Source organism: Camelus ferus, chromosome 9, assembly GCF_009834535.1.
Source record: "Camelus ferus isolate YT-003-E chromosome 9, BCGSAC_Cfer_1.0, whole genome shotgun sequence".
NCBI classification, from domain to species: Eukaryota; Metazoa; Chordata; class Mammalia; order Artiodactyla; family Camelidae; genus Camelus; species Camelus ferus.
The window spans coordinates 36,532,552-36,548,311 of NC_045704.1; the positions used below are offsets into that span (position 1 = coordinate 36,532,552).

Here is a 15,760-nt window from a genome sequence, read left to right on the forward strand (position 1 = left end):
CAGCTCAGCTGTCCCCAGGGAGAGGCAACACAAGGTGGGTAGGTCTGCGGCTGCCTAGTTCTGTACCAGCTCCATCAGCTGTGTGAACTTGGACAGGTGCATTAGCCTCTCTGTGCCTTGTTTTCATCATCTTTAAAAGGAGGATAGTCTTGAGAAGGTTGAGTCATAACTCTTAAGCACTGGGTATAACGCCTGGCACACCATAAGCAATGTTGTCATTGCCACTATTCTGGGCCACCGCCAAGCCCTTCTCTGAGGGAGCAGCAGGGAGTTTATCCCAAGCATCAGCCCTGTCCTCCCATGGTGTCACTGGGTAAGGCACCAGCTCTCAGAGAGTCTGCCCTCTTGAACATGCCCATCCAATGGGGTCTCAATCTGCTGACCTAAGGAGTCATCCATGAATGGGGGTCCCCCTTTCTTCCTGAGACCCATGACCTGACTTGACCACTATCCCAGGCCTGCAGGGGAGACCTGGGTTTGAGCTGGGCTGGTTTCCTGGGAAAGCTGAGTCCCTTGGCTCCTGGGGTCTGCGCTGGATGGCCAGCTGCTTCTGGGTCCTTGGCCGAATCTGGCCCTCAGGGTGTGGCTCTGTGGCTGGCACTCTGGTTTCTGAGCCTGTGGTTGGGGAACAGCTGCCCAGATCCACCTGCCTTGATGGTGACAAATGTGAAGGGTGAACGCCAGGGGCTGGCTAGGGCAGCTGAGTCATGCTTGGCCTGGGGTCCTCTGCCCACTGCTCTTCTGGCTTTGTCACCAGCTGGGCATGTATCAACCCCACAGGGCGACTCATAACCCAATCCACCCCCCCACCCCTGGTGCATACAGCTTCACTGTCTACAAAGACCCTCTTTCAGTCTTGGGTACTATTGTTCATGGAGATTCGCATCTACATTTCACAGATGAGGAAGGAGGCCCCTGGTCCCCTGGCCGATCAGAGGTAGTCTCCTGCCTCCAAGTCTGGACCTTTGCCCACGGCCCCCAGATGATGTTTCCAGCTGAGGTCATGAGTTCCCTGTCCCTGCAGGTGTGTGGCAGGGAAGTGGTAGAGGGAACTTGGGCATCATGTGGGATCCTTCAGGGCTCCCCCAAGTCCTGAGTGTTTCTGGCCCTGGTGGGGAGAGGCACCAGTTCCCACATTCTTCCCGGTCATTAGTCCCCAAGCCGCACATTGGTCACTCTAGCAGCACCAGGTGATGTTTGTGTGCAGGTGGCGCCTCCATCTAGAAACCCTCTCCATAGTCTTGCAGGACTTCCACCATTAGTATCAACCATTGCACGTTCAGAGGCTCCTACTAGCGAGTAAATAGCTCATTGAGCCTGATGGGTGGTACAGAGGGCGAGAGGGTTCCAGGTGAACAGGACTGGCAGGAGGCAGGAGGGTCTGATGGAAGAGTTGGGAAGGGGGGACACTCACTTCCCAAATGATCAGGTTGTGGATGCTGCCCCCTGCTCTCCCTCATTCAATAGGCCTGTGCCTGGGTAGATGTGTTTCTGACCCTGTGGCAGTTCCCCCTCCCACATACCTGCATGTGACATCGCCTGGCGAGAGCTGCGGGCAGTGGGCAGGGCCGGAAGGAGTCCTCGTGCAGTTTCCTCAGAGCTATGCTTATCCTTCGTCCATGCTCATGCCTGCCGCACCCTCCTGGGGCTCTGCCACCTGTGCTCATGCCCCAGATCAGATGGGCAAAGTCTTTTCTCCAGTTCCTTGGAGGGGTGCCAAGAATGCCCAGGTCTCGGTGCCTGGACTGGGGTAGGGAAGCTAGGCCCTGGTGCAGCACACATCGCTGTCTGTGGTGGAAAGAACAGCCAGTGCCTCCCCACGGAGACTCTGCAGCAGGTGTCAGCAGGCCCAGGAGTCTGGCCTCTGCTCCCCAACCTGGGTTTGGAGACCTAGGGCCAGGAGCTGCAGTAACTATTGTCCGGGTGGGATGAGAGTGTTTGTGGACCTCATGGATCTAGAGGTGAGGGTCTGGCCCCTACTCCAGGGCTCTGATGCCTTGGGCCCCTCGTGCAGCCTCTTGGGGCTTCATGTCCACTTCCTTAGAGTGGTTGACACCACTTCTCCATGTCCCGGAAATTCCAGGGCTGGAGTTGGGGTGCCATGCAGGACAATGGGCGCAGCATAGGCAAGGAGTGCACAGAGCTGGATTTGGGTCCAGTTTCACCAGCTATGTGACCCATGGCAAGTGGCTTGCCCTCTCTGAGCCTCAGCTTTCCCAGTTGTAAAATGGGCTTAATAATGCCCACTCCTCAGAGGGTGACTGTGTGCATTGCAAAGGAGGTCAGGGGCACATCATGTTGTCTATGCTTGTATCCGGTTCCTGTCACTGCTCTGACTCCCTCATGAGTCTCTGCAGGCTCATCCTTGGGATATACCTGCCCCAGGTGCCCTGACCCCAGGATCCTCCCTGGCCACAGGTGTTTGACATTTTACCTCCTTGATTTACCTTGGGGAGCCCCTGGGGAGACAAGATGGAAGCTTGGCATTTGCAACAGTGGGAATGTGACCTACCGTCATCAGCAGATCCCATCCCTAGGTCCCCTCTGGCCCTGGGCCACAGGAGCAGGTGCTGAGAGCTGTCACAATAGTTACTTTGCCTTCATGGAGACAGAAAACCCAAGTTTTGATCACAGATTCTGATGGCATCTCAGATATCAAGAAATCCAGTCCCTGTGAAAGTATGTCTGCAGTCCCAGTAGTTTAGGAAAGCCTTGGACTCCCAGGCTTCTGCACTGCAGGACTTCTTAAGAGCCCTTTACCAGGCGGCTCTGTATTAGAGGTGAAGTTTCAGGTCCTATTCTTGTTTTCAGGCTATGCACAGTCTTGGGAGCCTCTTTCTGGCCAAGCACCTAGCAGAAGTGTGTATGGTCCTAACCCAGTCAGAAGCTGGGGAGCAGGGATGGCTCAGTGTTGGAATCCCCCTGCCCTGAGCATCAGGAGCTGGCTTCTATTGGGAAGAGACTTGGAGCCTACCTGGCGTGAGAGAGTCTCAGCTTTGTCTCACTCATTTTATTTAACTTGGAGTCATTGAACATCTACTGTGGACCAGGCACTGCCGTACTAGGTCCTGGAGATACAGGTATTGAGAAAGACAGACAAGACAGAGCAAACATGGAGAAATGGATAACAAGCAAATCACAAGGTCATTTCAGGCAGTGTTAAATGCTGTAAACTTAGTAAGATAAGGTGAGATATGGAAGGGAGGGATGGATATTTTTGGTTGGGTGGGCGTGGGAGGTTTCTTAGGAGAGGGGACATGTGAATTAAGACCTAAGAAGGAACCAGTCAGGGAAAGAACCCAGAAAGAATGTGCTATGTTGCAGAGAAAGCATGTGCAAAGGCCCTGAGGTGTGTCTGAGGATAGAAAGAAGGCTAGCGCACTGGAGTTGGTGAAAACAAGGAAGAGGTGGGGTGGCGTAAGTAGGAGGGAGTGGAGTCACTAGCTTATTATTTTGGCAGTCATGCTGCTCCATGAGTGTCAGTTATCTGATTTATGAGCCTTATCATTTTGTCCCCGACCTCCACCCTGGTCAGGAGTGTTGTGGGTGTTAAGTGAGGATGGTCAATCTCTTTGGCAGGGACTTGGTTCTGGGCAGCTATGGGCTTTTGTAGGCATATTATTATTATTATTATTATTATTATTATTATTATTATTATTATTTTATTATTATTATTATTATTATTATTACAAGTGTTTGGTGACTATGGGTGGGACCTGGAATCCTGTGCCACTATTTCTCTGTGTGTTGTGGCAGTCAGTGAGCACCAACTCTGTGTAAAAAGCCTGGGGTACTCCGTCTGTGCCCTGACTCTGGCTCTCATGAACCGCAGTCCCTGCCATCTCCTTTCAAGCATAGGATCTTTTGATCCAACAGTGACTGCCTTCTCTAGCCCAGCAGGCCCTGGAATCCTTTCCGGGCAAAGGTTCCACCGAGAACAGCAACTCCTTTCTTTGCTTTCTTTTCCTCTTCCTCCAAGGGCCAAAAATAGTGCCTGAATAGCTCACAGCTCTGGGCCGACAGCGAGACAATAGCCACCTCCTGGCTCTGGTCCATCGGTGGGGGAGGAGGTAGTGGAGTGCACGGGCACACCATCCCATGGCCCCAGCCCCTGCTGCCTTTCCCATGGCCTCTGCCAGAAACCATCCCAAATCCCCTCCATCCCCTTGGAGTGTGATCGCCAAGGGGATTCCTGCTTATTCTGGGGAAGTGCTCTGAGACCCTGGGCCCCTTAGCCCCTGAGCTGTCTCACCCTCTCTCCTGATCTGCTGCTGGTCTGGAGCTGAAGGCCTCAGAGGGGGCGCCCGCAGTCCTGGTTCTCTTCTGGGCCCTGTGTGGCACATGGAGGCCACCCATGGCTTTGATGTCCTTTTCCCTTTGACTCAATGGCTGTGAAGGACTTTTTAGAGGTCAAAGGGATGTGCCCTCTTGAGATGAGGTGAGCTCTGTGTCACTGGAGGTGATCAAATAAAGTCTGGATGTGCACTAGATGGGGGATAGTTAAGCATCAGATGGACATTGGGTCTTCATGTCTCAGAGGAGATCATGATTTGAATTCCATACACCTCTCTTACCAGCCTTAAGTGGCCTTGAGCAAGTCACATCACATTCCTGAGCTTCTGTTTCCTCATCTGTAAGGTGGGTTCAATAGGGCTAACTTTGTAGAGTAGTGGAAATGGATCTCCAGAATGTCTAATGTAGTGCCTGGCACACAGGCGGGGTTTCAGAAGCTTTGCTTTTGTTCTCTCCCTCCCCAGACTGGTACTTACTGGCACAGAAAGGAGGGTTGACCCATTGTTATCCCCCAGGGAGCCCTAGAGGAAGGCCCTAGGGCTAATTCAGAAGAAAGATTCCTGGTGGGTTGTGGCAATCTGGGAAGACTTCCTGGCAGAGGTACTCCCCTGAGATGCTTCCAGGGAAGTATCATGCGCATTCTGTGCTCGTGGCAGCCAATGGTGGGGATTAGAAGGGTATCCTGTGTGGGTTGAGGCCAAGGCCACAGGCTGGCAGCCTCCAGGGGCAAATGTAGCTGATAGTAGGCATTTTTGATCACAGGATTTTAAAGTCAATGTTGACAAACTTAGGCAGATGTCCCCCAGTGCTCCCCATAACCTGGTGTCTTAAACTCTGCCCTTTCTGCTGCCAGCTCCCTGCCTGGCCAGCATGCGAGTTAGGGGACTTGGGCACAGGACAAGTTAGGGGGGCCTGTGCTGTGCTGGGTTGGAGCTAGGCAATGACGTAGTCCCTGCAGCTGCCAATGGTTGCCGGGGCAACGGTTGCCAGGGGCTGCTGTCACCTGCGCCCCTTTTCTCGGGGCTGCCCGCTTTGTTTGAAGCTCAAGCTCGGGTGAGGATAAGGGGGCGGGGGCTGGGGTGGCTTAGCTTCAAAGTCCCCCTCTGGCCTCTTGAACTGGGGAGAAACTGACCCACCACCCGAGGGGCCGCAGCCTGCAAATAAGGTGAGCCCTTGGCCCACTCATTCATGCTCTTTATGTATTTATAGTCCACTTGATGACACAGAGGAGTCTAGGTACAATTCTTCCCCTCCTCCCCGCCTCCCTCCATCCCTCTCACTCCTGCTCCCACCCCTCCTCCTCCCCGCATCCCCCCCACCCCCGCTTCCCACCCCCTCTTCCCTTTCACTTGTTCACCCTTCCCCTCCTTCTCCTCCCCCTCCCCTTTTCCCCTACATTCCCCTTTATCCCTCTTCCTCCTCTTCCTTCTTCCCAATGTTGAAAGCTTAGCTGATGAGTAGGTTGGGGTTGGGGCTGGGGTGACACTAGGGACCCTGGGAGAGTCAGAGATGCTACTCTAAGGGGAGTCGCTTAGTTAGATAGCAGCCTCCAGAATGTTGAGGAAGTGGTTGGGGGTGAGGGCCTCACACCCCACACCCCTCCCCTCATCACACTCCATTTAAATTCAATTTCAGTCTCTGGGCTGCACCCCCTCTATCAAAGACAAGCCTCTGAGGATGTTGGGAGGAGGTGTCCTGGCCTGTGGTTGACTGAGAGCGTAGGAGTGGGGCTGGGATGAGGAGGTCACCTGGGGGGTCTTGACAGCCCCCAGGACCAGGTCCTTGGGGAAAAGGGTTCAGCTAGTCCCAAGGAAACACATTTTTAGAAGTATCTTTTACTGTGAGTTTTAAACAGAAGCCCTTTCTTACTGTCAGATAACGTCAAGAGGAAACAAGCAGTGAAATCAAGGAGCAGGCACCTCCATCACCTGCCAGCTGTGCGACCTTCAGCAGGTAACTCGACCTTTTAGGATCTCTGTTTCCTTGTTTGTTAAATGGGCATAGTGGTACTTGTATTGTAAAATTTTGGGGGAGAATGAAATGTGTTTATTTGTGTAAAGAGCTTAGTCTTGCATTTTCTGAGAGCTTCATTGATGCTAGCTGTGTGACTGGAGGTAGGGAGCGCCCTGCCTGTGGGGTGTGCTAACAGCAGGCAGGGACCATTGATGCGGTGTGGGTGCTCAGTGAGCTGGGGTGGGATCTGGCAGCCATCTTGGGGGAGGATGCCTGGCTCTGTGACCTGTCCACTTCCCAGCCAGGGATCTGAGACCTGGAGGAGAGAAAAGAAAGGGAGGGCTGGTGGCTGACCTTGGGAATGCTAAGGGTCTGATAGTCCAAAGATGGGCATTCTGCCAGGCCCTGGGGAGTCAAGCTGCAGCGCCCCAAAAATGAGCAGGGAGGTAACTGGGCTGACCTTGTGAGCCTGGCCTTGGGCAGTGTGGGAGCACAGATGCAGAAGGGAAACTTGAGCCGGACAGCTGAGGTCTGCCTGTGGTTTCAGAAGGAAGAGGGGCTGGCCAGGAGAAGGAGATGGCCTGGCACCATCTTTGCCCCTTGCTGTCAGCTGGGAGGTAAGCCCTGCCCTTCCCTGTAAGCATCTTGAGGCCCTGGGCTATGGAGAAGACAGATGGGGGACAAGGATCATAATCACCTATTCAGCAGGGGTGGAAGCTGAGGCCCAGAGAGGGGACAGGCTGGTCCAAAGTTCTCAGGGCCAGTTAGCTGCGGAGCTGGTTCTAGACCTTCTGCGTCTGACTCCTGTAACCCCTGCCTTGGGAGCCTGCATTCCCTGGGCAGGTGCTGACTGGTGAGAGCCCTGGGGTCCCGAAGGCCAGCCTCAGCTGCTCCTTGTGGGGAGGGCTGTGGGGGAGACCTGGCTGGGGGCTGCAGACTGCCCCAGGAGCATGGAGCTGGACATGGCTGGCAACAGTGTACCTGGATGGCTTGTAAAAAGTCCCACTGTTCAAGCTCCACCCCAGACTGGGCCAGATCTGGGACCTTTCCTAGTCCCTCCTCTTCTTTGAGGTTCTAGGTCTCTTCCATCCACCTTCAAACTCTAAAAGGCTTTGATTTTCAGATCCTAAAAGCTCTTGCATCCTCAGAGCCTCTCTCTCTCTCCTTCCCTCCGTTTCAGTCCCAACATTCTAAGTATCTCAGCTACTTGAGGCCCAGCTGAGGACCCAGGTAGCTGAGGTTGACTTTAATGGAATAGCCAACCTGGAAACAGGACTGGCAGTGCCCTTTTCCCCAAGAGCTGGTGCTGCTGAACAAAGGGAGGTGGGATGGGGCCAAACATACCCCAGGTTCCCTGGGGACCTCTTGCCTGGAAGTGTCAAAGATGATGATGAGTTGCCCTCGGGAACATCAAAGCCTAAATGACTGCTGCAGCCCATCTTTTGCTAGTTAATGGCCTCTGGGACAGCTCAGAGGGGAGGGGAGGAGGCTGGAGGCTGAGCAGGGGGATGCTGACAGGCTTCTTATCTGCATGGTATCAGGATTTCTGAGAGCTTTTTTTTGATAACAGGCATCCTGCTTACCAAAAAAGGATGTGCCATCACGTTGGGCTGGGAAACTAAGTCCAACCAAGCTGTGGATTTTCTTTCTGCAGGATTTATCAGAGCCTTTGATATGCTAATTCACAAGACCAACTAAGGTCTGCAGTATGTCCCTAACTGGGGAACTAGTGCTTCTTAGGCAGTACTTGGTGAAGTTACATCATGGTTAAGTCAGTGAGATAGTCCCAGAGAAGGGAAGGAAAGGACTCTGGAGACCACAATGGCTAAAAGCATGGGCTTTGAGGTGGAGTGGACTTGAGCTTGAATCCTGGATTGACTATTTACTTGTTCTGTGATCTGGGACATCATTTAACCTCTCTGGACTTCGGTTTCCTTTTCTTTTTATTTTGCAGGGGGTGAGGTAATTACTTTTATTTATTTACTTTTTTTTTGATGGATACACTGGGGATTGAACCCAGGACCTTGTGAATGCTAAACATGTACTCTACTACTGAGCTATACCCGCCCGCCTTCAGTTTCCTTATCTTTAATGGGAGGACAATTTGCTTCATAGAGTTAAGGTGAGGATTGACTGGTAATTTGTGAAAAGTGCTCTGCATGATGCCAGGTGCAAATTAAGCACTTGCCTAACGAGAACTGTCATCCTATCCTCCCTTTTTTTGGATTCTAGGGTCCTTTTCACTGCGCCACATAGACCTGTTTACTCGCACTCACCATCAGGTGTTCTGCCAGGCACTGCATGGCTGGAGTGCGGGGCAGTAGGGTGAGGATGTGGAGTCCTGAGACCCAGGGTATCAGAACCTTTACAGACAGGTCACAAGGCTGGCATCCCAGAGAGAAGGACTAGTGTGTGCAGAGGCTGGGAGGCGGAAACACCCAAGCCCAGTCTCATCTCTGGTAAACATACCTTGGCTTCTCTGAGGCCTCCTAGGCAAACACTCTGGTTCCAGATAAAGCAGGCTGCAGGATGGGTGGCTCTGGGTAACTGGCTTTCAGGGAGAACCCAGCGTCTTTTCACGTGGGCAGGTACCCTGCTCCTCCCCTTCGTCGGTCTCCCCACAGGGCCAGGGCCAGTCTGGGCAGGCAGAAGGAGTCGTGGCGCAGGGACTTGGCTGGACCAGAAGCCGTGGGGTTGTGGGGCCTGCACTGCCGGGTCTGGTGCAGGACTGAGACCCTGGGCAGTGAACAGGCAGGGCCATGGCATCTGCCAGCTTCTGGGGACAGGCAGCTAGCTTAATTTTTATTCTCCTTTATTGTAGAAAAATTCCTGAAACCTGAAGTCATTCAGTTTTCCTCAGCCGGTCCAGAACACCCTTCCTGGGGGGAGCTCTTTGTGGTCACCTAGTTTGGGCCTCAGTCACCCGGCTTGAGGGCAGGAACAGAGGGAGGAGAGACGAGCTCCATGTTTGCGCTCGCTCTCAGGAGCCATGGGCACCGGGCCCCGCTGAGGGTCTGGGCTGGGAGTGGGGTGTGGCCTGGGATCCCACTGATGGGGGCACCTTCGTTGATTTGTTGGGTACGTGGTGTTTCTAAGTTAGACTGACTTTAAACACACGAGTTTGGAAACTGCTGGTGGAGGGTCCTCTCAGCGCCCCCACCACACCCCCGTGGAGGAAACACCTGCTAGAGCCTCCCGCTCTGCTCTGTTCTAACGTTCCTCCTTGCTGCCCTGCACACCCGCACGCACTGGTGCACATACACACACACACGCACACGCGTGTTGACACTCATGTGGGTGCTTCCACCCTCAAGGTTTCACGCTCACCCACCCCTCTCCATAGCCTAGTCCTTCTTTCCTAAGGCCCTCTGTCCAGGGCTAGGGAGGGCAGCCAGCAGCTCCATGTTGGCCCCCTACCCTACCGCCCCCTGCCCCCACCTCCACCGCCACTGACTCGAGAGCTGCTGAGGACAGGGGCTGGAGCAGGAAGGCTGAGCTGAGTCCTCTCCCTACTGTCCCTCGTCCAGGAGGGCAAGACCAGGCTCATACCTGAAGACCACTTGAGCAGGGGCTCCTTTCCCCCACCCACACCCTTCTGCTCCCAGCTGTGCTTTGGGAGGCCCCTGCCAGGTTCTTGGTATCCTGCTAAATGCTAGGTGAGCCGCCCATTAGTGTGATTCATCCTCACCGCCAGTGAGGTTGAAAAGAGGCACTGCTGGGAAGCAGGCTGCCCTGGCCCCCTTCCAGGGCCAACCATTTACCATTGGAGGGAGAGCATGTCTTCACTGAGTTTCAGAAGATGATTTGGGTCATGGAGATAGGGAAGACATCCCAGGCAAAAAGACAGGCTGGAGGGGGGTGGATAGGTTTGTGGTCCACAGTGTATGTCAAGGGCAGGAGAAAGAAAGGAACAGGGGCCCTGGTCCAGGTCATCTTCCTGGGGAGGCGCCTGCCTAGGAAGGGTTAACCCCAGGGCTGCCCAGGTTTTGTCCACTCAACTTCCACCTCTATCCTCTGAGGAAATGGATTTTCCAGGAGCCTGGACTAGGCCAGCGGTGACTCGTGGCTGGACACGGATGGCAGAGGAAGTGACTCAGGCCCCCACGGGAGAAAGTGAGCCATGGGTCCCCCGCTTATTGCCCCCTCCCCCACTATGAGGACGGGCATGGCTCAGGCTGAACTGGAGTCAGAGACCTTCTTCACAGGCCCAACCAATCCAGGGGATGGGCAGCAGGGGCGTCTTGGCTTAGACAAGCCCTGGCCCCCTCCACTTTGCCTGGATCCTTGGGGACTCTGTGATGGTGGACCCTATTGTGTCAAGCTAGGCTGGACTGTTTGTTCTCTGTGTGTGTTTACGGAAGGCCTGAGGTCAAGTGTACCTACTCCAGAAGGGGAGCTGGGGGATGGGGCATTCCTGGAGGGGCTCGGTCCCCAAACCCTCTCTCCCAGGCTGGAGTTGTCTGCACTGCCTGTGGTCTTGGCTGCTCCCCCATTTTTCTCTCCTTTTCTTTGGGGGTCTCCCAAAGCGAGGAGAGCATGCATCTCTAGAAACTTGGCCAGCACCAGCTCTGCAAGTTCTCTAGGCTGAGACCCAGATCCATGTCTTGGTTCTACCAGCCGGGATCTTGGAACAGATAGCCCTTCCCAAGTCTCAGTTTCCTGATCTGTAAAATGGCAAAACAGTAGGATTTGCTTCATATGGTAATTCTGAGGATTTCATGTGATAGCGTAGATGGTGCCCTAGTCCAGTTCTCTTGCCTCTCAGAGGCTCTTGGGGACCGGGTTAGGTCCTGGCTGTGAGGAGGGAAGTTTTCTGGGTGGGGTTTCAGTCTTCCCGGAAAGGAAATTTCATGCTCTAAGAATTTCCTGTCAAAGTGCTCTGGAGGTTGAGCTGGCTGTGGGGGCCATGAAGGGGTGGCATGGAGGGTGGGAGGGAAGGTGTAGGAGCAGGGATCTGTGACAGGCCCAGGGGGTTGTGTTAGGGGCAGCCATGAGCTGGTCAGGAAGTATCCAGAGATACTTAGCTGATACCTGTGGTGCCTGCCATGTGCCTAGTCCTGTTCTAAGTCCTCTGCAGGTATCAGTTCATTTAATTCTCACAACAACCCTTGAGGTAGGCTCAATTTTTTTCCTATTTACAGATGAAGAAAGTGAGGCCCATAGAGGATGAGTAACTAGCCCAAGGACACACAGCTAGTGAGTAGGGGAACTGAGATTTGAACCCAGACAGTCTGGCTGCAAAGTCCATTCTACGAAAGGTGGGTTCACAGAAGCCAGGCAGCCCCTTCCCCTCAAATCCCAAGAATGTCAGTAGGGTTAGAGCTCTTCACCTTGGAGCGAGCAGTCAGGGAAGAGGGGGGATGAGCCAGCAATGTCAGGCCACATCGTAGATCCCTGCCTGTTGGAACCATGACATTTCATAGTGGTACAGCCTCCAGTGATGGGGAGCTCACTCCCTGTCTCTGCCTTTTTGCTCTCAAAGGTCAATCCAGCAGTATTGACAAAAGCCCTCTGATGATTCTGCCCTGTCCTGGGCCCTGTCTACTGACAGTGGTAGCTCACTTTGAAGGTCAGTGAGCCAGACAGATACATGGATTCTGGCCAGCTCCATCCTTGCTTGCTGTGTGATGTCAGGAAGTCATTGGCCCTCTCTAGGCCTTGAATCCAAATGCTATAAGATGGAGAATTGGGGCCAAATTCTATAAGTGATCTGTGAGCTAAGAGCTTACAAGTATAGAGCAGGGATCACAGCCACCTAGGGGAGGTGACATTTGGATTGGGGATCAGAGGAAGACAGTGACAGAGACTGATAGAAAGGAGAAGGAAAGAGAAGGGGTCTAGAAGAGACATGTCTCTGTTACCAGATGCTGGGTTTCCTTCCTCTGGTCAGGGTGGTAGTTTCAAAAGGAACCAGAATGGTAGACACGGCTTCAGAAAGATCCTCAGTGTTCTCCTTACTTGCAGGAAGTAATAAATCCTTCCTTCTCCTGAAACAAAACAAAACAAAATGAGCTGAAATGCCCAGAGAGGATGCAGAATAAAACGTTAAAAATCACAACCTAGGAAACAGTGGCCATTCCCCAAAATACTTTCACATCCTTCTTCTAAGGAGTCCTGTGATGCCCACCAGGGCAGGATGATGAGCCCAACTGACTGGACTGACTAGGTTCAAGAAATTGGGGTTCCATTCTACATGGTGAGACACAGGAGACTGGCTTTAGCTTGAAGGGGCCAGATTTGTTCAAGGAAGGCCCAGCCCAGGAAGGAGACGGTGACTTTTGCCTCTGCCACACCTCCATTTAATGCTGCCCTCAAATATTCTGTCTAAAAGCCTCTTCTTCCTGGAAGCCCTTCTTGTTTTCCTCCCAAAGTCAAACTCCTCACATGACCCAGGTTGCCAGGCTTCCTTTTGTCTGGCTTTTGACAGATGACTGCATATGTCACTATGGCCATATGCAGTTCCCCACAGGATGAGGATGCCTGTTTGTAACCACCAGCACCCAGCTTGGTCATGGGCCAGGTGGCAGTGGAGAGATGCTCTAAGTACCAGCACACAGGTTCTCTGCCAGGCACTGCAGTCCTCACCAGGCAGGGAGAAAGCCGTTGACCTCTGAGGTAATCTTGGGCAAGTCATTTGACTCCTTGGACCTCAGGTTCCCCATCTGTGCAATGGGCCAACAATAGGGCCTAATTCACAGGGTATGTCTGAAGATTAATACAGGTGCAGGAGTGAAAGGAGTAGGTCAGCACAGTCTGGCAGACAGTAGGTGCTCAGCTTGGAAGGCCCATTCTACACCAGAATGGGGCTGAGGGGAACTGGACCTTCCTCAACTTGGGCGATGCTATGTCTCCCTGCCAGACTGGGACGTCCGTCTGCCCTCTCCAGCTGTCCTGGGAACTGGCTCCCCCTGGTGGCCATAATGAGAAGTTCCTTTTCTCCGTAAGCCCTGTAGAGGGTGCTGTTGCTGCGCTGATCCTTTATTCCATTTCCCTCACTGTCCACCCTCCCAGCAACCTCCATGCACACTAGGCCCTGTGCACAGAGGTGGATCTGGAGCTCCTGGGCTGGCTGAGGAGGGAGGCACCTGCACCTCTGAGAGGAGGCTAACGGGGCCCTGGCTAGTGGCAGGAACTGAAGGAGGCTGGGACTGACTGTAGAGGGAGTTGAGAAAGGCTTCCTGAAGGAGGTGTCCTCTGAGCTGGGTCTTAGGGATAATGATGGTGAGCTTCTTGGAGAAGAGCCCTGAGAGCCCTCTTTTTCCTGTGTCTTCTGCAGGCCTGGAGGGGGCAGGGTGGTGGGGGTGGCTCCTGGTGGTGCTGCAGAGCCCCCCACCCTCCAAATTCTAGCCTGATGACCCCATCACTGCTGGGTCCAGAGGGAGGTACTATAATTAGTCCTGTCTTCCGTGACTTACACAGGGTCATACAGCAAGTGAGAGGTGGAGCCAACACTTGAATTCAGCTACTGCCTCTTGATGCTCAGCTCTGGCAGCTCTGGGGAAGTCCATGGACTATTTCCATACTTGCCTCCCCACCTCACATCCCACGTCGATGCCATGCTGGCATCGCCCTCTGCAGGGCTGGCACAACCACCCTTTGGGTCAGGCCCCCTCCTAACACTCCTGGCCTCTTTCAGGTGGTGACGTCTCAGGGTGACTTCGGGGAGGAAGATGGCTGCCCTAGTGCTGCTGCAGACGGCACTGTGCCTGCTGGGTCTGCTCCTGGTCCAAGGTAGGCTTTCCTGGAGGGGCGTTGAGACTGTGTGTGTTATGATTTATGTAAAAATGCTCCCATGTTTAGAACAGCTGCCAGCACATCTACTAACTGCTTTGGGCAGACCCAGGCCTGCAGACAGAGTTTAGCAAGGGGATAGTACCTTAGAAAAAAGAAAAAGGTACCCCTTCTTTCTGGCAGATGCAGCCCCACAGTGCACAGCTTGAGGTGGGGACCATGGGCTGGATTTTTGCCCCGTTCACCTCTGCAGCCAGAACATCTTTGCACAGTGCACAGTCTGCACAACTGTCTGTGGCAGGCATGGCCTCATTAAATATTTTATTGTTATTTACAATATTATTTTGCCTTTGAAATCATTGTTTGTTCTTTTCACATTTTGAAGCCAACAACCTTTGAGCAGGGTAGACTCACATTTTTGTAGATCCTTTGAGGAATAAGCCCTTGGAATATGTGTGGGTCCCAGGCACTGGGCTCCTGTGTTCTGGGCCCAGGGCCTGCCCCATCCCATGCTGCTAGCTGGCCCCCACCCCAGAGTCCCATCTACAGTCTCTGCCTCCTCAGGTGCCCGTGGCGGGAGCCTCCAGGAAGACTTCAGCTTCTGTGGCCAGCGGAACCAGACGCAGAACAGCAGCCTCCATTATAAGCAGACGTCCAAGCATCACATCTCCATCGAGAACTCGCAGGAGGCCCTCACCATCCATGCACCCTTCCATGGCGTCCATCCAGCTTCTTGGCCGTTCCCTCACCCCAGGGGCCTCTACCACTTCTGCCTCTACTGGAACCGCCATGCTGGGAAATTGCATCTTCGCTATGGCAAGAATGACTTCGTGCTGAGTAACCAGGCCTCTGACCTCCTATGCTTCCGGCATCAAGAGGAGACCCCAGCCCATGGGCCCCCACTGTTTGCCACCTCTGTCAGCTCCTGGTGGAGGCCCCAGAACACCAGTCTGCCCAGTGCTGCTGGCTTCGTCTTCTCCTTCCACGGTAAGGCAACTTCCAGGCAGAAGTAACAGCTTAGCCAAAGACCTGGATGCTGGGAAGGCAAAATGCATGGCAGGCTTAGAGCAGACTGGGTCTGAATGTCATGTCAAAGAGCGGGGCTGTGTTCACTGGCAGTGGGGAGCCAGTGAAGGTGTCTGAGAACAGAAGAGAGTGATGCAAGGTGTGCTTCAAGGAGGTTTGTGGGAAGGTAGAGGTGAGGGTGGAGGGGTGAAGTCTTACCCAGAGGCTGCAGCGAAGGTCCGGGTGAAGGAAGATGAGTAATGAGCAAGGTAGGAGCAGAGAGAATGGAGAGACAGGACTAAAGGTCAGGAACCAGAGGAAAAATTCTGCTTTATCAGCATCATCTAGATTGTTTATCCCCATTTCAGAGGAGGAGACTGAGGCACAAAGTTGCACAGCTGGTTAAGTGAGGGAGCCAGGATTTGAACCCAGCAGCTGATTGGCGTGGGGGACTTAGGGAGAGCAAGAGAAACCAAAGGTCAGGAAGTGGCGAGGCTGACACTGAAGTGTGCAGACTGTGTGTTCGGTCTGGGAAGGGACAGGTTTGATGTGGCTGCTGCCTTCTATTCAGTGCTGAATGGGGACGGGGGGAGAGGGTGGCCAGAAGGAACTGGAGGCTTTCTTCAGGGTCTAGGATTTCCCTGATTCTGGTTCCTTTCAGGGAGCTACAGTTTGGGGTGGGGCTGCCAGGGTTGGGGGCACAGGCCTTTGAATAGATTAGCAGCTCTGGGCCCATGCAAATGCTAGGGGATGGCAGCCGCAGGCCCAGGTGCTGTCC

General features: G+C 53.8%; 1 protein-coding gene across 5 annotated transcripts in view; it reads left to right on the forward strand.

Annotated features, from left to right (window-relative positions):
- ADGRG1 (adhesion G protein-coupled receptor G1) overlaps positions 1 to 15,760 on the forward strand; it is a 38,956-nt gene that overhangs the window by 11,403 nt on the left and 11,793 nt on the right. For 4 of the 5 annotated variants that reach the window (XM_032486407.1, XM_032486408.1, XM_032486406.1 and 1 more), the window contains 3 exons: positions 6,169 to 6,246; positions 13,883 to 13,977; positions 14,542 to 14,964. In XM_032486407.1, coding sequence (XP_032342298.1) covers positions 13,917 to 13,977; positions 14,542 to 14,964 — 484 coding nt within the window. In that variant the 5' untranslated portion in view covers positions 6,169 to 6,246; positions 13,883 to 13,916. The remainder of the gene's footprint in view (positions 1 to 6,168; positions 6,247 to 13,882; positions 13,978 to 14,541; positions 14,965 to 15,760) is intronic. The other variant, XM_006179759.3, reaches the window with a different exon arrangement.